This window comes from Astatotilapia calliptera, chromosome 10, assembly GCF_964374335.1.
Source record: "Astatotilapia calliptera chromosome 10, fAstCal68.1, whole genome shotgun sequence".
In the NCBI taxonomy this organism is placed as follows: Eukaryota; Metazoa; Chordata; class Actinopteri; order Cichliformes; family Cichlidae; genus Astatotilapia; species Astatotilapia calliptera.
In genome coordinates, this window is record NC_137431.1 from 23236560 (window position 1) to 23258810 (window position 22251).

The window sequence follows — 22251 nt, forward strand, 5'->3', positions numbered from 1 at the left end:
AGAGCTCTTAGCATACACAACTAATGCCTGATTGAGAATTAACAAAAAAATGTCTTTGAATATTAAGATTAAATGTTAATGTTTTACCTAGAGCATCCTACTTACTATATTTTCATGGACAACAGTGGGTGGAAAGCAGCTGGCTATGGGGAATGATGACTCTCTAAATGCTGTCATTATCTTAAATATCAAATAATGCAGCTCTGGTGCACAGCACATTCACTGTTTCAATGAGCTCTGAGCTCTGCCAGCAATCAGAGTGGAGTATTTTGTTTATAATCACAGAAAATGGCTAGACTACAATTATGCAGGGGTACTCCTTTCCAAGTACAGTGCAAGGAACATTTACGATATTTTTCACTGAAAACCCCAAATAAAAGGGACCTACTTCTCTGAGTCCTACTATTTTTTTATGTATGTATAATTTAACTGTACTAAATTATAATGTTTTTGTACAATTAATTATTTGTTATGTTTTTGACTTCAAATGTTTCTGTTGCAACTACTATAAACTAAGACCAGCATAAATTGAGTACAAATAAGTGACTGAGAATATTTAAGTAAAAAACAAAAGTAAATCATTGCAACGCATTAATCACTCATATTTATTGTGATTGTGACCAACAGCCCGCACATTTCTTTGGCCTGAAATCCAGTCTCTTCCCTTAAAGCTACTTGGCCCTGATTTGACCTCACAAGTTAGATCAATCCAGCAAGCCAATCTCTGAGCACAGCTTGAAAAATATGGAGGGTCACTGCAGGTGATGCAACATATGGGACTTAGTGTGGTTGGCAGCTTTTTCAGGGAATGTTTTTTTTTTTTAGCAACCAGGGAGTGTAAGCAGACTGAAAAATGTGGCTTTGCATCATTTAATGGATGGAACAACTGGGGGAAATGAGAGGGTAAATGGAGAGCAAGACAGCAGTAAACATAGGCAATCTGATGCACACTTCTACAGTGTAACAGCTACGTAACATGCTCACACATTACCTCATACAAACATGCATAACATTTATGTTTTCTAAAAGCCCTGCCAGAGGCTTGTGCTCTGAGTTCTACACCGGTGACTCCGACTTGACACAGAGATCAGAAAGTTGCCGAAAAGTAACCGGCAATTTACTCCTTGGTTAAACACATGGAAGCCACAGAGCCCCATCACCAGCAGTAAATCCATCAGTGTGAAATAAATGCTGACAAAGACAGGGGACAAGAGAGAAAGAAAAGGAGAATCTATCTAAACCTCTTAGGCTCAAACAACCTCACCGTCACACTCTGTGGGGTGGTAATCCCTGAGGTGTGTAATATGAAACAGCATGTTAATGTTAGAACTCTTCCCTTTGAACTTCTTTACTGGCATTAGAAGGAAATGTTATGATAGACTGCTCACTGTCTCTCTTCACATCCTCTGTCCTAAAATATTCTTTCTATGGCTTTGTTTTTATTATTTTACCTCCATTTTTTGAATAACTAAGTAAATTACAACATTTCTTTTTCTTAGCAAAAATATTTAAAAAGTAATACTTAAGTTTATCATAAGAGCTGTCTGATCTTATTTTACTATACCTGTAAAGTAATAGTAATGTGTAATATTAATATTGAAATTATAAGTAACATTAAGTAATCTCCTACTTTTTTTTTTGTATTTGCTTTAAATGGGAAAAAGCTGGGGAAAAGATGGGAAAAGCCTGAGACTAACTGTCGCTATGTGGCTGTGAAAATTAGGTGAACCAATGACTCCACGATTTCAAGATTTAAGTGTCACACTTTCTATTGGCAGAGACTTTCTTTTTCTTTGTGTATATTCTGGCTAACAATGATAGGAAATTATAATATTATGTAATCTGAACAACAGGGAACATGCATACTGTACGTTAAATGGTGGAGGTCCAAGAATGGAACCTTGAGGAACTCCACATTTAAGTGTTGTTTGTTCAGATTCGGTACTGTTCAATTCAATTTAATTTTACGTAGGGCATTGCGATATGACCAAAATCTCATATCCCAATATAAGACATTTATTGTGCCGACAACGATACCGGTATATAGATCACAAAAATTTTACATTTTCTGTAAATTCTGTGAATCTCGGCAGCTCTACTTCCGTAAAGTGTTTTCAGCTGGGCGTCGTGTACCTGGAGTCGAGTGTTACATAAGTTGAAACAGCTGCAGTTTTCTCTGAGTATTTTTTTTTACCTGATGGCTCGTTTTAGCTTCTCGTCTGTAAACACTGTGCATACTATTTCACGTGATTTGGTTTATTTTGAAAAATCTCAACAGGATCTTCAGCTTTATTGTGAAAGGTTTATGTGGAAAATAAACAAGCAGACGGCAGAGCCACGCGATGGTTTTACCGTCATTGTTGCTAACGACAACGCATAAAAACAGTCGCTTGTCCGTCCGTAGGGTGATTATATTAAGTATAAGAGAAAGAGAGAACTTTAAGAAATTCTACAGTGACCATCAAAACGATGAAAAATATTGCCATAAACAGTTTATTTTGCGACTCCACGAAACAAACAATAGCGTAATATGAAACGATAGACGTTTTCATATCGCCATCTGATATATATCGTTATATTGAACAGCCCTAATTTTACGTATACGTTACCATAAACACAAAAGCAGTCACCTCAAGATTCTTTATATTGTAAGGTAAAAACCCTGCAATATCAGAAAGACAAGCAATCACACAATCCCTACGAACAAGCACTTGGGGACACTGGGAAGGAAAAACTTCCTTTTGATAGGAAAAAAAAACTCTGGAAGAACTCGGCTCAGAAAGGGCAGCCATTCACCACAATCTATTGTTGGTGAGGGGAGAGAAAGAGAGAGGAGAAAAGAAGGGAGTGGAAGAGAGTTTAATAATAACTAATGATTAAATACAAACACAGATTTGTAAAAATACAACTCAATACTTTGTAACATAACCTTTGTTGGCAATAACAGAGGTCAAACGTTTACTATAGGTCTTTACCAGGTTTGCACACACAGTAGCTGGTATTTTGGCCCATTCCTCCATGCAGATCTTCTCGAGAGCAGTGATGTTTTGGGGCTGTCGCCGAGCAACACGGACTTTCAACTCCCGCCACAGATTTTCTATGGGGTTGAGGTCTGGAGACTGGCTAGGCCACTCCAGGACTTTCAAATGCTTCTTACGGAGCCACTCCTTTGTTGCCCGGGCGGTGTGTTTTGGATCATTGTCATGTTGGAAGACCCAGCCTCGTTTCATTTTCAAAGTTCTCACTGATGGAAGGAGGTTTTGGCTCAAAATCTCACAATACATGGCCCCATTCATTCTGTCCTTAACACGGATCAGTCGTCCTGTCCCCTTGGCATGATGTTTCCACCCCCATGCTTCACAGTAGGTATGGTGTTCTTGGGATGCAACTCAGTATTCTTCTTCCTCCAAACACGACGAGTTGAGTTTATACCAAAAAGTTCTACTTTGGTTTCATCTGACCACATGACATTCTCCCAATCCTCTGCTGTATCATCCATGTGATCTCTGGCAAACTTCAGACGGGCCTGGACATGCACTGGCTTCAGCAGCGGAACACGTCTGGCACTGTGGGATTTGATTCCCTGCCGTTGTAGTGTGTTACTGATGGTGACCTTTGTTACTTTGGTCCCAGCTCTCTGCAGGTCATTCACCAGGTCCCCCCGTGTGGTTCTGGGATCTTTGTTCACCGTTCTCATGATCATTTTGACCCCACGGGATGAGATCTTGCGTGGAGCCCCAGATCGAGGGAGATTATCAGTGGTCTTGTATGTCTTCCATTTTCTGATGACTGCTCCCACAGTTGATTTTTTCACACCAAGCTGCTTGCCTATTGTAGATTCACTCTTCCCAGTCTGGTGCAGGTCTACAATACTTTTCCTGGTGTCCTTCGAAAGCTCTTTGGTCTTGGCCATGGCGGAGTTTGGGGTCTGACTGTTTGAGGCTGTGGACAGGTGTCTTTTATACAGATGATGAGTTCAAACAGGTGCCATTCATACAGGTAACGAGTGGGGGACAGAAAAGCTTCTTACAGAAGACGTTACAGGTCTGTGAGAGCCAGAGATTTTCCTTGTTTGAGGTGACCAAATACTTATTTTCCACCCTAATTTACGAATAAATTCTTTACAAATCCTACCATGTGGATTCATGGATTTTTTTTTCACATTCTGTCTCTCACAGTTGAAGTGTACCTCTGGTGCAAATTACTGACTTCTGTCATCATTTTAAGTGGGGGAACTTGCACAATCGATGGCTGACTAAATACTTTCTTGCCCCACTGTATATGGTCTTTATAGTCCCTGACAGTACTGCAGCATTCTGGAGTAACTTAAGCATTGCAGGGAGGTTTTAGAACAACATGATAATAATAAATGAATTACAATAGATATCCTAGAAGCAATAAATGGATGAACTAGTTTTTCAGCATCACTTTGAGACAGGATGTTTTTGTAATTTGAGAGATCCTGCACAAAAGGAGAGCAACAAGTGTCTGGTTAGACACTTACACTGGTAGGCATCACCTTGTTTTCTACCACAGTTTTTTACCATTACCACTGTTTTTTTTGTACAAATACCTCAGTTTTACCTGATTTTAGAAGCAGGAAAGCTTCTAAATTCATCTTCTTTATGAAAGCTGCTTGTCACTGGCATTGTATACAATGCCCATTCGCACTCCTTTTTTTGCCTTTTATAGTCGAAACTATGAAATGGAAACGCAGAGGAGATTTTTGAAAAGTAATCATAGCACTGTTGTGTTCGTTTAACCAGGCTTGGGTTAAAAACATAAAATCAAGATCATTTTTTGTAATATATTACTTTATAAATTAAATGCATTAGCTGTGCACTCTGAGTACACTTGGTTAATGCTTTTGATCTTGCCACATAGGATCACTGTTTAGACAAGTGGCATGGAGTCTGTCTCATCTATGATACGCATCTGATTGGTGATGTGTGTAACCACTGCTGCGTAATATATCTTCAATTTGGCTCAGCTTCAGTGTGGAACGTTGACCAGTGAGTGAGTTCAGGCCAAGCCACCTGTCACAGCCAGGTGGCTTGGCTGCAGGTCGTTACAGGGACATCCTCTGGAAGCTTTGGATAATAGGGTGGATGGAGTTAGTTAAGGAGGAAGGAGCATATTCTGTCTGACTATGTATGGTGTCCTGCCTATGTATTCTGTCCTTGTTGCGACTTGAGGCGACTGTTGTTGTGATTTGGTGCTATATAAATAAAATTGAATTGAATTATTCACAGAGTTTAATTAGTATTAGATGTTCCAAGAGCAGGACATAGATTGGCAGCAAGTATCTTGGAGTGATCTTTACAGTTCCAGAATAAACTGAAGTTGTCAATAAACTTTATCCAATAGGTGAGACATGCTGAAGTTAACAAGGTGTTTGAACTAAGTAGTCTCCTAAAAGATCCTATTCCCCTCTCCATGGTAGGAAGTGGGCCACAGAAGAATAACTGATGTGATGGATGCTCAGTTTAAGTGAGGCAGGGATAAGTTTTAGGTCTCCTTTTTTAAAACGTCCCATAATCCAGCAAGTGGAGCATAAAAGGAGAATATTGTCTCCAATTCCGCTGTTAGCTTCTTTGCAGACATGTTGTCAGTTATTGGATTTTGTTTTAATATATTTGCCATAGACACAGACTATGGGATGCCTTTTAGGTGTTAGTAAAATCTTGTAACGCTGGTGCATAATTGTTTCCAAATCTTTGCTTACAAATAATATCATGTAATGTTGATTATATCCTTAATTTGAATGTCCATTAATCTTTCTGTGTTTGTATAGTAGGTGTTTGTAATTTATGAATATAAATGTATTGGCATTATAGTGGCTGTTTGAATAATGGCATAGTAAAAGAGAGATAGAACAAAGAAAGCGAAAGAGGCACAGAGGCACACAAGCATGGTTATCTCTGCTGTGTAACAGAGGATTGGACTCAAGATGAGCCTCTCCTCTGGCACAAATTTATCTATGTTGTCAGGTGTGCCTAGACGATTACCCACCATGCTGTGCTGCTCTGTGGCAACTCCCTCAGTGGGAGTGAAGTTCTCACACAAGACCAGAGTCAAGGAAAGAATGGCAGCCTATTACTCACAGCCTCATCCTTATGTTCCTTTCACAAAGTCTGATGGACAACATAACCTTATCTATTGACTCATGGTTGCCTTCTGTTATTATCCCTTATTATCCCTTGCTGCCTATTTGTTTTGATATTGACTGAAAGGCTGAATGCCTTTATGGTGATAGATACAGTATCCACAGAATATGATAGGATAGAAGTAGTAAAACAGTAAGCTCTGGTTCTTTGACCAGGGTTGTTTACACATATAAGCACATTTACCACAGCAGTACATTTCTTTGGTTAATTTCTCATAATCCATGACAAGAAATTAAGATAGAAACTGCTTTAGGTTGCTCTGTTATTCACAAAGGGTTAACACAGTGGTTGTTTTAACATGCCCAATTTAGCTAACTCTACTTTTTCTTTTTCTTTTCCTCTTTCTTTTTTTTTTTTACACTAAATGCCTCTCCTGATGCAACCCCAAAGAAATTTGTGTCTCCTCCTGGTCTCAAAGCTTTCATGTGTTAGGTGAATGCGACACTGTGGAGTAACTATAACAAACTAAAGCATTAAATAGTATTAATAGCTATAAAAAACAGCAAGTCAGAAATCAGAATAGTATGTGTAGTGGAACTATAAAGCTCTATATGCTCCTAATTGTGGTTCACATCAAAAGAGTCAGAGTTATGTGGTCAAAGAGGGTCTTGACATATTGCTGAGATCAATTCCTCGAGTGTCTTTTTAGTAAAACATGAAACATAGAAATACCATCTAATAAAAAATGTTAAACAAAACAAACAAAGAAAAAAAACACCAAGATTCTATTTAGATTGCCTCTCATCCCTCATTTGAAGTCATGACATATTTTCACATTTGAATTATTATGCTAAAGGGAAAGGATAAGTTAAGCCTTGGGGGGCAGTAATCTAACATTTCTCTTTTCCCCCCAAGCTGTTTTATCTATCTTTACCATTTCCCATGAAGATAATAATCTATCATTTTATTGATGTTCGCATGCTCCATGGAGTCATGAAGTGTTCATTTGTGGCACATCAGGTGCTATATTTGAAAGCCAAGTCCCATTTAAGCTTGGAAACAGGAAATTATGTGAAAATGTCATTTAAAGTACTTTTTTAATGGAATGTATTAACTGAACAACTCAGATATTTGAGGTTTTTATATAGCTGTATGTTAGGAGTGTTAACCCATCAGTACCATGCTGTAATAATGCTATAATAAAGATATTTCCTTGTTTAATATTCAAAGGAACTTAGATTCTTCTTTTAATTATTAAAAGAATAGCTTTGTACAATTTATGTCATTTTTGTTTGTCTGTGCAGCATCTCACAATAAACAGTAATGTTCATGAAAAGGTGATGTCTGACAAGACGAGTGCACACTTAAATAAAACTCTGACACTAACGTAACATCATACTTATTTAAGTTATATGACATTTTTTGTAACTGCTATAAGTAAACAAATGAAAGTATAATATTGATCTTTCAGTCTGAAATTTTTTATTTATTGTGCTGATTCCAGTTACACTAACATCATCATCATTTTATTCACACAATAATACTGACCTACAAAGTCAAAGTTTTCAATAAGGTTAATTTGATCCCATATGGCATTTTAAGGCATTATTACATTCATTTTGACTTTTACAGTATATCTCTCTCTTCTGCTGCTGTCACCACTGTCTCACAGAGAATAAACCCCACAGTGATTCATATCCCAGGTGAAACCTAACAGAGAACCCACAGGATTATCCAAACAAAGCTAGAATTGGGACATAAGGATTAGCTATTCACCTATAATGCCCAGTGGAGTTCCCACCACTACCACCGTTCCAGTCTTTAAAAAAAAATAATAATAATAATTTAGGGTTATTTATTTATGTATTATTTTATTTTTACAAGATTTGGATTTTGTTCAGTTACTCAGTGCCATGCAGCTAGCAAATGGTCATCAAAACTGTTTAGAAAATAAATTAAAAGTAAATAAAATGAGGCAATTAAAAGAAAAACAAAACAAAACAAAACAAAAAGTTGATTCTCACAACTAACAGCATCTATATTATATATCTTTGTCTAGTCCCTGCTGTAGTTACCCTGTTAAAAAATAGAGTTTGCTCTCTAATTTTGCTGTGATTTCTTTTCAGGATAACTACCACTGCTGCTTGTATGATGGACCTGAGAAGGTATCCACTGGATGAGCAAAACTGCACACTTGAGATAGAAAGTTGTAAGTAATTGATTCATTAATGACCATAATGTGTTCTTTTTTTTTTTATTAATGTGTTTTCTTATCAGAGTTGAATTAATATGTCGACTCAGTTTAACAGTTTAAAATTCTAGGTTTATGTCTAGCAATTTAAATTTGTCCCTTTTAGCCCGTGTTCTTCCTTTGTACTTTAATAGTAAAGTAAAGTTAAAGTAAAATGAGTGACTGTGCCACTCATTCACAAAGAAATTTAATTTACCTCCAAACAAAAGTGGTTGAAATTTAGCTTTAATAAGAACTAATGGTGAATAATGATAAATACATCTGAATGCCTGCAATGCTGCTAAAGTGCATTACACCCTGAAAGGCATAAATCTGGTGTTAATGTATGAAGGGAATTATAGCATGAAGGTTTAAAGGACATCAGGATCACACAATACATGGATTTTAACACAAAACAGTAATGCAAATATGCTTCTTGTAACAGTTATCTGTTATTAAGATTATCATAGTTTTACGATGACTGTCATGTCAGATGATTTTATTTTGACTGGAACTTTACTTTCTGTACTCATGGCTAAGGGTTCATGCAGCTTCACAGCTGCTTTACAAACTGTTCAAATGAAACACGCTATTTGTAATCTAGCAGCCTGCTACAAAAGTATCTGTGAGAGTATTGTTGTAGTAATCCATGATTATTATACACAAACCACATTGTTCGTACCACAATGTTTGCTTGGTTCATGATAGGAATATAAAGCTCCATAACTGCATTTCAGTTATGGATATATTCTGTATCCATTCTGAAAGACATTTATAGAACAAAAAATAAATTGACAGAATAAATACCAATAAGAAAATAATTAAAATCAAGCTTTCTGTATTCAGTTAAATAGTTACAAAATACATCAAGGCATATTCTGAAGTGGAAACTGTATAAATAAAAATAAATAAATACATACACACATTTGTAAGTAAATAAATAAATAAATAAATGGGGTGATTTATTTGAGGAAAGGGGTAATAAAGGGAAGTAGAATGGAAGAAAACATTTTAAATATATCATGCATGTTTTGTCAGTTTTTGTCATTGTTGTCATTTAGTTATTGCTTAGAAAGTAAACTGATTGCTGCATTTATCCCCCCCCCCCTTTCGCAAATACTCGAGTTAAACCCCCAATACTCATTTTACTTTTGGGCAGCTTTACTTTCAATTTCTACTCCAGCTGGTCCAGCAGCCTCTGATAGTTCTCAGTGTTCTCATACTCCATCTTTCCTATGTTACTGTAGAACTGCTAGATCTCACAGTTATAATTAGCCCCATGTCAGCCACGCCCATGTCTGGTTGGTTAGTTCGAAGCTCTGTTCTTTCAAAAATTTTGGAACTCTTCCATAAGTACTTTGAATTCATATGTGGCACATGTATGTACGACATGTGCTATATCTTCAGTACATCGTTATGCCTTTCAGTGTATGTCTTTCCAGCTTGCAACCTTAACACTGCTACTATGTGCTTAACAGTCTCCAGGGCACCTTTTCATAATTCTTCTCTGGTAGAATCCTACCTTTATGGATCTAATGTTAAGGGCCTGCTCTCAAGCTGTTCTTCAGGACTGCATTCTGTGGCCAATGATAGGATTTCTTGATCTCAGTCACTTCCTTTATCTGCTGATGATGCATACATTGCATGGAGGGGCTTGTATCCCATAGATTTTACTCCTCCTCCTCATTACTAGATTAGATTAGATTAGATAGAACTTTATTAATCCCTCGGGTGGGTTCCTCTGGGAAATTCGATTTCCAAAAAAGCACAGCACCGACAGAAGTTACAGAGTTACAGAATATTTTATATATATATATATATATATATATATATATACACACACACACACACACACACACACACACACACACACACACACACATATATACATACAGAGACAATATAAATAAAATATACGAAGGGGATAAATAGAATAAATAGGAATAAAAATAAAAATACAAGTGAATTGCACATTTCAAGTATTGAGTCTATTGCACCGAAGGTGAAAAAAAGTTTGAAAAGCCTAGTCTAAAAAAGTTAAAGTTAACAAAAAAGGTGCGGTGTTGCAGAGCTACTTGGAAAGGCTGCTGTCACTCCAGCGCCATCTTATCAACATACTATACATCTTCTGCTGCCTAAGGCACTCTCATAGCAGTTCATCCCCAATACCCATCTTCCTAATGTATTCAGAAATGTTCTGAATACATCAGGAATATGTATTGGCTCTCACAACTGGATCTTGGCACTGACACTCACTAATCCTCACCATCCTTCTTTTCATGGCTGGTGGAGTCTCATGGTGCTGGACTTTAGATGGAACCATCAGTGCCCTCAGAAGTTTGTTTGTATTGATGTTACTGCCATACCAACTCTTGTGGCCACTTTATTATTTAAGCCAATATCTATTTTGACATTGAAAGCGTTGATGGTATGGGTCTTATTCCTACAATGGAAAGGGCTCATCAGCACTTGTTCGTTTCAATTGAGCTTTATTTATATAGCACCAAATTACAATAACAGTTGCTTCAAGGTGCTCATTATTGTTAAGAGGCTTCATATTGTCTCACTGTCTATTATCTATTTGCTGCTTTAACCGCCAGTTCCTGGTCCTTTGACATTTTGTTGTTTCAATACCCTTTTGAGCTTTGCTCATATGTGTGGAGCTTCCATGTTATGTAGAAGAAGTTTATCTACCAGTTTGTTACCTGGTATTTATACAAATTATACCTTTGTGGGTATAGCCAGTATGAGTATTGTTAGCCACTCATGTGATATTCGAATAGAAGTGGATCATGGCAGGTCCTTGTTGCTGTTTGCATACACAAATGCACACAACTGCCACATATCATCTATATATAGTTTGTCATGCCAAGGGGACAGACAAGAAAAAATACTATAATAAAATCTAAATGGGAACTTCATGTATATTTTTACTGCAAATGTAACCCCCTGCTTTGTAGTGTCCAGTTGAACAAATTGTCTGAGTTCAGAGAATGATGGTAAACAACTGAGAGGAAGATGGAGAGGAGTGGAGCATTAGTGGTGTACATATGAGCTCACCTCACAATATGTCCAGTCATTAGTACCACAAGCGCACATCCTTCTCTTTTAATGTGGTTGGAGTGTTTTCTTTCTCTTAAGAAACTAGCTGGATATTACTAACTGTGGCTGTGAGCATCCATCATATAGATTATGTATGTGTAATTATCATAGCCACTAAAACATACCCAATAGACAAAACCTCTGAAAACACATGCACACTTAAAAGGTTTAAAGGACTCACAGTGCTAATATAAAAGGGTAGACTACTGGTTTCCATCCATCTATCTCCTTTATAAATTCATCAGTGTTTTTTTCCTTTCTCAAAGTTCCACCACAAGTGTTTCTTTCTTACTCTGTATGTATCGCTCCATTAGCCATTCTATTTTCAAATTGAACTTTATGTGACTTAGAGGCAAATGTAGAACCGCTGATTTACCAGCTTTTATTCATGCTATGGCAAAAGTGCTCCATAACAAGTAAATAAGGTTTTGGAACAGTGGACACTTTATCAGCATAGCGAGATGTAAAACTGTTAAAGTTAATTAATCTGTTACCGTGCACACAAATCTCAAAGTATTAATCATGCTTCAATTCAGATCAACTCAGATCCTATGGTACAAAAGTTTGTATTAGTATACAAAATTTCACACCTAGACTATTATTGAAGGATTTTCTTGCATTTGAAAATGCCATTCATACATTATTTATAATGCTCAGTGTCGCTGTTACAGTAATATACAGTCTATATGCTGCTGTATAGCCCTACCTTCAAAAGAAAACTGATTTGATCAAAAGATACAACACTGACTTCATAACAACAGTAGCTGTGAACCTTTTCAATAAATCATACCAAGATTAGGATCAGTCAGCCGTTAAACATTGAACACTAGCCAAGAAGCATCTTCGTGTAGCAGCTTTACAAACTTGTAGTGTAGTAACTTTACAAAATGTATGGCTCTACACAAGACGACAAAATTGGTCATTTCAGCAAAGCTGTTTTAAAAGCCATAAAATGAAACAAAGTAATTAAGACAGCTATGTACGTATTCGATAACTTTTACATGTACTGAGGGGAAAGTAAAAGGCACATTACATTAGATGTTTCAGTCGATATGTGCTCACTATGAAACTATCATTTCATTACAGCATCTCTGTCAAGTTATAGTTATATTTTCTGCACCAGTGATCCCCATCATATGGACAGCCACTTCCACTCTATCTCGCTGTTGCCATCACTGCTTATCAGAGCCCATTTTGGAAACTGCAGACATTCTCTGGGGTGTGAATGGTTTCCACACGTGGGCTTGCATGGCTTATTTATTTATCTTATCTTTAGATGTTCCGCCCCTGTCCAGGCATCCAAGTGAGCTGCAGCTTGCTGTATACTGCAAAACTTTAAAGATATTTTTTAATTACTAGGAATAACATTAAAGTCGCTTTGAACTTTGTAAAATCAAAGTTAGTTGCAGACATATTTAGAGTTGAGTATCCTTCTCAGCTTCACTGGGCTATGCGTGAAGCAGGCATTTGTCGGGGGGTGGATTTCAAGTATCGATTTTTGTGTGAGAGTGATGTTTGTGAATGTGTATGTGGACACATGTGTTTACGCATCACAGAATGTCTATTAATATGTATTAAGTTGATATGCATTTCGTCTGATAAACTGTGGGGAAAAAATAATCCAAAGGACTTGCTTGGTGACTTTAATAATTTTCAATAAACAGTCAAAATTTAGGGAGTCACAGCATACTGTATTTCAAAGTATTCTTATTTCAAATGTTTGCAAATGCCAAATGTGTTTACAAGTTTTATTTACAATATATTTAGAAAAAAAGTATAGATGTGAAGAATAACATGATTGTTTTGATTCATAATGCTTTATCATGACCTTGCATGCCAGTGGTATTTAATATATGTATTAGAACTTGGTATTCTTTTATAATAAGTATATAAAAAAACACTTTTTTTATTATCCCTGATTATCTTCTGCCCATAGCAATATCAAAGCCAGTGTTTTATCTCCTTCCAAAATCCTTCTTTGCCCATTAAAACAAATCAACTGAGACATTATTTCATAAGCTTGATAAAAATGCCTGGAGTCAGATTTGGTCAGGGAGATATGCCAGAGTCCCAGTTAAATAGCTTTAGTATTGTATTGCTATCTCCTCTGATGTTATCGTGAACAATTTCATTTACTTTTGGTCTGGCGGTGCTCTCTGACATTGGAATCCATAAGAGAAGGTTTTGTGCTAGTGTAAAATAGATATCGTCACCCCGTGTTTTATTATTATTTAAAACGTATTGTTTTTTTTAATCTAAGTTCTGTAATCTTGTGCCAGTTAATAGTTACAAAGCCAAGTTTCTTATTTCACCATTTTGTAATTAATAGATATACTCTCAACTAATTATTTATTTTGTGTCTCTTACTATATTCCTTGCAGTTAATTTCATATGGGATGGGAATTAAGACAATCTGAATGTGCTAAACACTTTGACACAAAAACTTCAGTAAAATAAAATTGCAAAGTCAGTCTAAGGGTTAAAGTTCTTAGGTAACTAAAAACTAAGTTATAAGAGCACTGGGTCAAACTTCTACTCATCTATGCTATTACAGTACAGAGGTGTGTGTAGTCCTTGTTTGTTGACAGTTTGTTTTTCCTAACATGCCCCCATTCAGTCATCCACTTCAGTCATGCAGTAGCTCTGTTCCCCCCTGAGTGTGTCCACAACACAGATTGATAATTACTGCTATGACCTCATATTGTCAATTCACCATAAGCACATGGCTCAGAAAGACTCTTGTTGTCTAGGTAACCCTCTCATGTATTTACTACCAGGTCTTCTACAAGTCAAAGATATCCTTCGCACTCATTGGCTGTCATCAGTGTTGGTCAAGTTACTTGAAAATAGTAATTAGTAAATAATTACTGATTATTTCTCCAAGAAAGTAATCCAGTTACTTTACAGATTACTTATTTTCAAAAGTAATTAGTTACTTTTAAAAAACATGATACACAACCTGAATACGTAATAAAGCAATAGACCTTTCAGCCCAATTCTATTTTTTCTGCATAATCGATCATATAAAATGTATTTAAATGAAAAAGTCTTGTTTTAAAATTTGTTTTATTAGTTTTAATATTTTAACTTTATGCATCAAGCAAAAATTTAATTATTTGCAACAGTCTTGTTTAATCTAATTTGATCGGATATCGGAGAGAAATAAAAAATATCACAAAAACGCCTCACAAAACTTGCGACATGGCGTAACTCGGCTCATAACCGTAGCACGTCAGAGCAGTATGCGTCACGTGATAGAGCGGCTGTGGCGTGCGAGACCTGTCGCTACCAAACCAGCATTTCATCTCAGAGAAAGTTATCCCAGAGAGAAGTAAAGCAAGTGTGTAAGTTCATCTCTGAATGTTTGTAAAGCATTCCAACGTTAAGCATAACAACCGATATATGGAGTGACTGCCTCTTCGCTCTCCCTCGCTCTCCTGCTGCTACTTCAATCATGAAACTGATCAATGATCAGCTGATCGGCTTTTCTGTCGCGAGTCCGTCTCTCTTGTTTGTTTTTGGCCCACTTTGCACCAGAAAGAGGGAACCAGCGGCTAAACAACAGCAGCACGTTTAAGCTTGATAAGCTGTTGTTAGAATTTATTTAATATTACTTTCTACACCAGGATCCATTTCTACACGTAGTAAGCTAGTACTTTTGGATTTTTTGTCGCTTAAAAAATTCATCCAAACTAAAATTATTTCTGTCTGCCCCTGACCAGTCCTGACTTCATTTCAGTCATCTCAACTAATATAATTTCCTTATACACTTCACTCCATGAGGATTTTTTTCTTTTCTGGCACCTGTACTGAGGAAGTCATTTTACCATTCCTTCTTTGGAAACTTTTTGTTATAGAAGAATGACCGAAAGTCACATACACATTAACAAAAAAAAATTACAATAAGTAAATAAATAAAAATAAAAAGCAGACAGATAAGCCTCCATCGAACTTCTGCTTAGAACTTGTTCCTGTGCTGCCATCATTAGTGCCTGTGAGCTGTCTTTCAGTCCACCTTTGTCTAACCATTGATAGGTTTTCTTAATATCAGCCACTTCTTCTACCTGTCAGTGGTGCATGCAGTGCAGGGGCCTGTCCTTCCATGATATTTCCTACTCTTGCTCCTCTTCTTTCTTGGGTTTCTTCTGCCTGAGGTATTCACTAAGCACACGGTCAGTTGTGGCCATCTTGGATTTGGGTGTCCCATTCTTGGTTCTGACATTCACTAGTCCTAGCCCACCTTCCTTACACTTAGTGTACTGTCTCAAGGTGCTGGATTTGGGGTGAAACCATCCCTGCATAATAGGGAAGTTTCTTTTCTTGCCGTCAGTGGCTTCTATCTCCTCTTTTGGCCAGCTTATTATCACAGCACGATATTATTATCAACTAGAAGGACATAGGTGTTGATTGCCTAGATGTTGTTCTTCTCAGGACTTTCCTTACTCTCTGCAAGAACTTGATGATTGCAGATTTCCTAGCGGCCTCTTGATGGTTCCCATTTGCCTGTGGAATTTGCAGGTACTTGTAGCTGTCTTCGTTGTTTGTAGTGTTGCCTTCTGGTAGTACAATCCCCTCAGTTCTGACTACTTTCCCTCTCTTTGTTGCCACCTGGCTTCAGTCTCTCAGGTTCAAGCAGCTGGCCATAGCTGTGAGACTTTGCTTGACAATTTCTAAGGCCTCAGGTATGGGAAGCTTACTTCTTATGCATCCATTTGTTATATTAGCAGCACCAATAGTTGGCTAATCTTCCTCCATGCTGCCTTTATCTTGATGGAGGGTACTGCCTTTTGTGGCTGTTTATCTTGTAGCCAAGCATCTCAGTGATCAAAGTTGCTGTGGTGTCACAGTAGTGATTGTCCATGTTCTAGTAGACCTTAAGAAGGTACTTCACGTAGTCTTGGTAATCAGCCACAGAAGGTCTAGGTTTTCATTTTAGCTATGATCCTAGCTATCTCTCAGGTCATCTCCTCTCACACTCACAACCGTTAGTTCACATATAAATATTTTGCCACATTGCAGTTATTGCGAAGTGCACAGTAGTGAGAGATCTAAATAGTAAGGGTATCTTCATGTTGAGATGGCTTTGAATAAGATTTTAACACACAGTAATTGCACTACTGAGCTTTACTTGTGTAGCTAACAGAATTAATATGTTAGTTACACAAAAATTAATGACCAGCATTCATTCTTCCAAGGTTGCAGTATTGCGAACTGTTATATGTGTGGTTCAAGGAGTGTTAAGAGCACAAAAGTCGATTGTTTTGACTAGAAAATAATAACAGGTAAACAAACCCACAACTTAGAAACATTTCAAACCATATATACACTATGCAGGCCTTTTGAGGAGAAGGAAGCAAATAGGAATAGGAAGCATATTTAAAATGCACATGCTTTTACAAAAAAAAAAAATTCAAATGAATAAAAGAGTTTTTCCTTGCGGACTGCCATGAATTTTTCATCAGTAAACCAAAGCCCAGTGACTGCATCTAAAGTCAAAAGACTGTAAACTGGTAACAAATGCAAACCTAATCATTACTAATTAAATATACAAGAAGGACATGGGATAGATCGTGAACAGATATAGTGTGTAGACCTTATTGTCAATCAGTGATTCTTGTTGCTTGTACTGTCTCGCAGATGGTTACACTACAGATGACATTGAATTCTACTGGCGAGGAGGAGATAATGCTGTGACAGGAGTAGACAAGATCGAACTTCCCCAGTTCTCCATTGTGGATCATAAGCTCATTTCCAAGAATGTTGTCTTCTCCACAGGTAACGCATCATAAAAATCATGATTCATTATCATTGTTACTATTATTACTAGTAATTTTACTTTATTATTATATCTCTCAGTGTCTCTGTATATTCATAAAATAGTTTAGATGTTTCATACTTTATCAGTACTGACTTTTTTCACTGTTTCAACTTATATATATGAAAAAATAATTTCCAGAAATCCTAAACATCATGAAAACAAACAGGCATACAGATCTTTGAATGAATCATTGTCTTCGGAGGCAGATGATACCATGACATTTTAACAACAAACAAAAGAGAACACTGCCTGATATAATGAAATATTCATATGTTCAAGTTTTTCATATTCATGATTTTGTCATGCAAACAAGCATTTGTGAGCAGGACAGTGATTTTTTTGGTGATTAGTTAAAGCCGCTGCACTGAATGATAGCGTAACGTAAATTCAATATGAATGTTGCAGCTGCACCAATGAAAGCTTGTTTTGTCTGCACACACTGCTTGTGCGTGTATGTATGTGTGTTGTTGTGTATTGGTATACTATTAGTATGCAAGAAACTTTACCCAAGTGTCTACCTGAAGTGTGCTGGATTTTATTACCCAATATAGAAATGGGGGAATTCCCCTGGTGTCAAACATTCACTGGATACAGCTTGGTTATAAAACTGTCATAATTATAGTGCTAATTTGAAAAACTCTGTAATTGAAAAAAAAAACCCTCAAAGAAATGTGTTGTAGTTGGACAATTGTAGTAAGACTTTATTGTATACCAAATTTGTATTTGTTTCTATCACATATATGCTGACATTTCAAATAACAGGCTATACAGGAATAACCTGGATTTGTCCTCATTCATCTTCATAGAACAAAAGTCACAAGATCACGAAAGTTAGACTTTATCCTCTGGATACCACAAAACAAATTTTAGTCAAGAATTGCAGAGATTTTTCCTCTGGCCTGACAGAACACCACTGTCATTGACAGAACCACGTGATCAACATGGTCACAAACCCCTGTTTTCCTAATGAAGCATGTTTCAGCCTTCAGATTTTTAAGCTTTATTTTGAGTGTGTGCCATGACCTTTTTTTTAAGGAAGGTAGTAAAAAACAGTTGCTCATCAGTCAGTGATATTGGAAAGAACAAATTTAAATTACTTGGTTCAAACTGATCCTGATTACTGATGATTGTGTTCATATTTTTTGCCACACACCTGATATCTTTGGCATTTCACATCTTTTCTGCCATGGTCCTGGGTTGTGCGACCCAGTGTTGAGTTTTATGTATCTTTTGTATTCATTTATGCTCTAGCTTAGTTCGTCTAGTTAATTTCTAGGGTGCTGCTTAGCCCTTTGTTTCTTAGTTGTTTATGTCATCTCCTCCTGTACTCAGTCTCCCTGGTTCGTGCATCTACCTGTCATGCGTCATGTCTGTGTGGTTAAGTTCAGGTCACGTCTAATCTCCATGTTTCCTGTTTTACTTTGAAAGTCTGTGTCTAATGTCAGTGTATGTAGTTTCGCTTTCCCTGTCCTGTCATTAGGTCCATGTGTATCAGCTGTTCCCCCTTATGTGTTTCCACTTCCCTTGATCATCCCTTATGTGTATTTAGTCTTTGTGTTTCTTTTAGTCTGTGTCGCGTCATCTGTGTTCCCACCCTCCATGTTTTCACGGCCAGTCTTTGCAGTCATCGTCATAGTTTTCTGAGTCTTTATAGTTTATCACAGTATCAGTTTCCCAGTTTAGTTATAGTTTAGTTTGGTCACGGTATTTCTGCTTTGTTTGAACTCTATGTCATCAGCCATAATAAAGGCTCGCTTTCAGTTTAAGTTCACTCCCGTCTACTCACTTGCGTTTGCACCTGGGTCCACCACACACACCAGCATTTCTTCTCCACAGACCGTGACATTTTCTCTTTTTTAAACATTATTTTTAATTATTATTCTCCTTTCTCCAAAGGTTCTTACCCTCGTCTGTCTCTGAGTTTTAAGCTGAAGAGAAACATTGGTTACTTCATCCTACAGACATACATGCCTTCTATTCTCATCACCATCCTTTCCTGGGTCTCCTTCTGGATCAACTACGATGCCTCTGCTGCCAGAGTGGCTCTAGGTAAGGTTCATAAAACAATAAATAGGCCAATAAAAGGGGAATATGTAGTTGAAAGCTTGCCCAACCTGTGTGCTGGTTGTACTAAATACAAAAATGAAGAGCATGCATCTTACATTCTCTTGTTCATCTTTTCTCATTTTATCTCTAGTTGCTTATTTCCTCGATTTTGTGAACTTTTTGAACTTTACACATAAACCACACTGTTACTGTATCTTTTGCAAGTATTGTGGGTGTTAGTGGGTCAAATATTAATCAAGTATAGGGTTAAATCATAGAACTATAATGATGGTTGACTAGGCTGATTTGTTTCTACTTTTAAACCAGAAACCGTCTGTTCTTTTTTGGGGAGCCGCAATTTCCTCCAGTCATTCTTGATTATGTAAATCCCATGTTGCCTGGGAGATTTGTAACGAGCTACTCTGTGTTTATCAGTGGTTCACTGTCTTCTTTTTACCGAATTCCATTCATTCAGCTTAATCTATATTTCTACCCAACCCCTCCTTTTTGTCAACAAGGCAATTTTGCTGATTGACGACTGGGCTATATGTAGTGGTCCAGGGGAAGGCATGCATGGGATTTAATGAAAAAAGTTAATGTTTTATAATAGAGGCAGGTCAGAGTTGGGAAATGTTTGGCCACCTCCTTCGCCATACTAGATTCAGAATCTACTTTATCCTGACCTCCTTTCAGGCATTAAAATGGACTTGTAAGGGCTATGTCACATGATCACTATGTGCAAAAATCTGTTGTTATTGTTAAGCTCTTATCACAACAGCTTGGGAAAATTGTTTGAATCCTATTTTGACCAGTATTAATTTATATTAATTGGCTAGAACTCTTGGGATGCTCTGAAAAAATGTTTCTTAAAGCCTGGATGCAATGACTAGCACAATTTAAATGCTATAAAAATCAAATTAAATATATAAAAAAAGTAAAATAAGTCTATAATGCTGCTCATTTTGAATGTGATGCATTAATAATAATAATAATAATAATAATAATAATAATAATAATAATGGATTGCATTTATATAGTGCTTTTCGAAACCCTCAAAGCGCTTTACAATTCCAATATTGATTCACTCTCACATTCACACACTAGTGGAGGCAAGCTACAGTTGTAGCCACAGCTGCCCTGGGGCAGACTGACAGAAGCGAGGCTGCCATATCGCACCATCAGCCCTTCTGGCCAACACCAGTAGGCAGTAGGTGAAATGTCTTGCCCAAGGACACAACGACCAAAACAGACAGAGCTGGGGATCGAATTGGTAACCTTCCGGTTACAAGATGAGCGTCCCAACCCCCTGAACCACTGGGTTTCCTCACTTGCAAAAATATGAACAGTGTCTAATTTTCAAATTCAAATTTTATTTGTCACGTACACAGTCATACACAGTACGATATGTAGTGAAATGCTTGGACAACTGCTCGTGACCTAAAGAAAACAAAAAAGGAAAAGGCTATGAATAAGATAGGAAATAAATATGAAAAATTAAAAAGGGTAAATTTAACTAGGAAGGAATAGAATATAAATTAAGGTTAAAAATGAAATAACTGTACAACACAAATTAGAATGAAGGGTAAATTTAACTGGGAAGAATAAGATAAAATATATAAATTAAAGTTGAAAATAAAATAACTGTACAACAAAATACACAATACACAATATAGAACTATATAAGAATGTATGAAGAAATCTAAATATAAATAAATATATACACAATAACAGCAGCTGTACAAGTATTAACCGGAAATGAAGAATATAGTGACCAGTGTTGTGCAAAAACAAAGTCCAGAAAGTCCAGTGTGTGTAAGAACTATATGTGTGGGTCAGTACTGTGTGGTGGTGTGATTGAGAGACCGTATCGCCTGCGGGAAGAAGCTCCTCCTCAGTCTCTCTGTGTTGGTCTTCAGGGAGCGGAATCGCTTTCCTGACCTCAGCAGAGAGAACAGTCTGTTGTTGGGATGGCTGAGGTCCTTCACGATCTTCCTGGCCTTGGTCCAGCACCGCCTGCTGTAGATTGAGTGCAGGTCAGGGAGCTCGGAGCGGATGGTGCGCTCAGCTGACCGCACAACCCTCTGTAGAGCTCGTCTGTCCTGCATGGTGCTGTTCCCGAACCAGGTTAAGATGTTTCCCGTCAGGATGCTCTCTATGGTGCAGGAGTAAAAGTTCCTGAGCACCTTGGAGGGCAGTTGGAAGTCTCTCAAGCGTCTGAGGTGGTAGAGACGCTGACGGGCCTTTTTCACCACGGTGTTGATGTGACAGGACCATGACAGGTCCTGCGTGATGTGAACTCCGAGGTATTTGAAGCAGTCCACTCTCTCCACTGGGCACTCGTTGATGACAGGGGTCTGGTAGTTCCTCTCCTGCTTAGTGCTGAAGTCCACTATCAGCTCCTTTGTCTTACTGACGTTTAGAAGGAGGTTGTTCCTCTGGCACCAGTTCTCCAGATTCCTAATCTCCTTCAGGTAGGCCGTCTCGTTGTTATCAGAGATCAGTCCCACCACGACGGTGTCGTCAGCAAACTTGATGATGATGGTGGAGCTGGTAGTGGCCACACAGTCATATGTGTACAAAGAGTACAGCAGGGGGCTCAGAACACACCCCTGGGGGGCTCCAGTGCTGAGAGTGGTGGAGGCTGAGACATGTCCGCCCATCCTTACTGCCTGTGGTCTGCCAGTTAGGAAGTTGGAGATCCACTGACACATAGATGAGCTGAGTCCCAGATGCTCCAGCTTGGTGGTGAGTGTGGAGGGAATTATGGTGTTAAATGCAGAGCTGTAGTCTATGAAGAGCATTTTAACATAATTCCCCCTTCTAGTGTCCAAGTGAGTGAGTGATGTGTGGAGGAGATGAGAGATGGCATCGTCTGTGGAACGATTTGGACGGTAAGCAAACTGTAGTGGGTCCAGTGTGTCTGGTAGTGAAGAAATTATGAAGTCTCT

General features: G+C 37.6%; 1 protein-coding gene across 1 annotated transcript in view; it reads left to right on the top strand.

Annotated features, from left to right (window-relative positions):
• The window catches only part of gabrb2b (gamma-aminobutyric acid type A receptor subunit beta2b), a 65949-nt gene that overhangs the window by 33404 nt on the left and 10294 nt on the right, over positions 1-22251 (top strand). The window contains exons 5-7 of the mRNA XM_026182501.2: positions 8234-8316; positions 17077-17214; positions 19154-19306. Coding sequence (XP_026038286.1) covers positions 8234-8316; positions 17077-17214; positions 19154-19306 — 374 coding nt within the window. The remainder of the gene's footprint in view (positions 1-8233; positions 8317-17076; positions 17215-19153; positions 19307-22251) is intronic.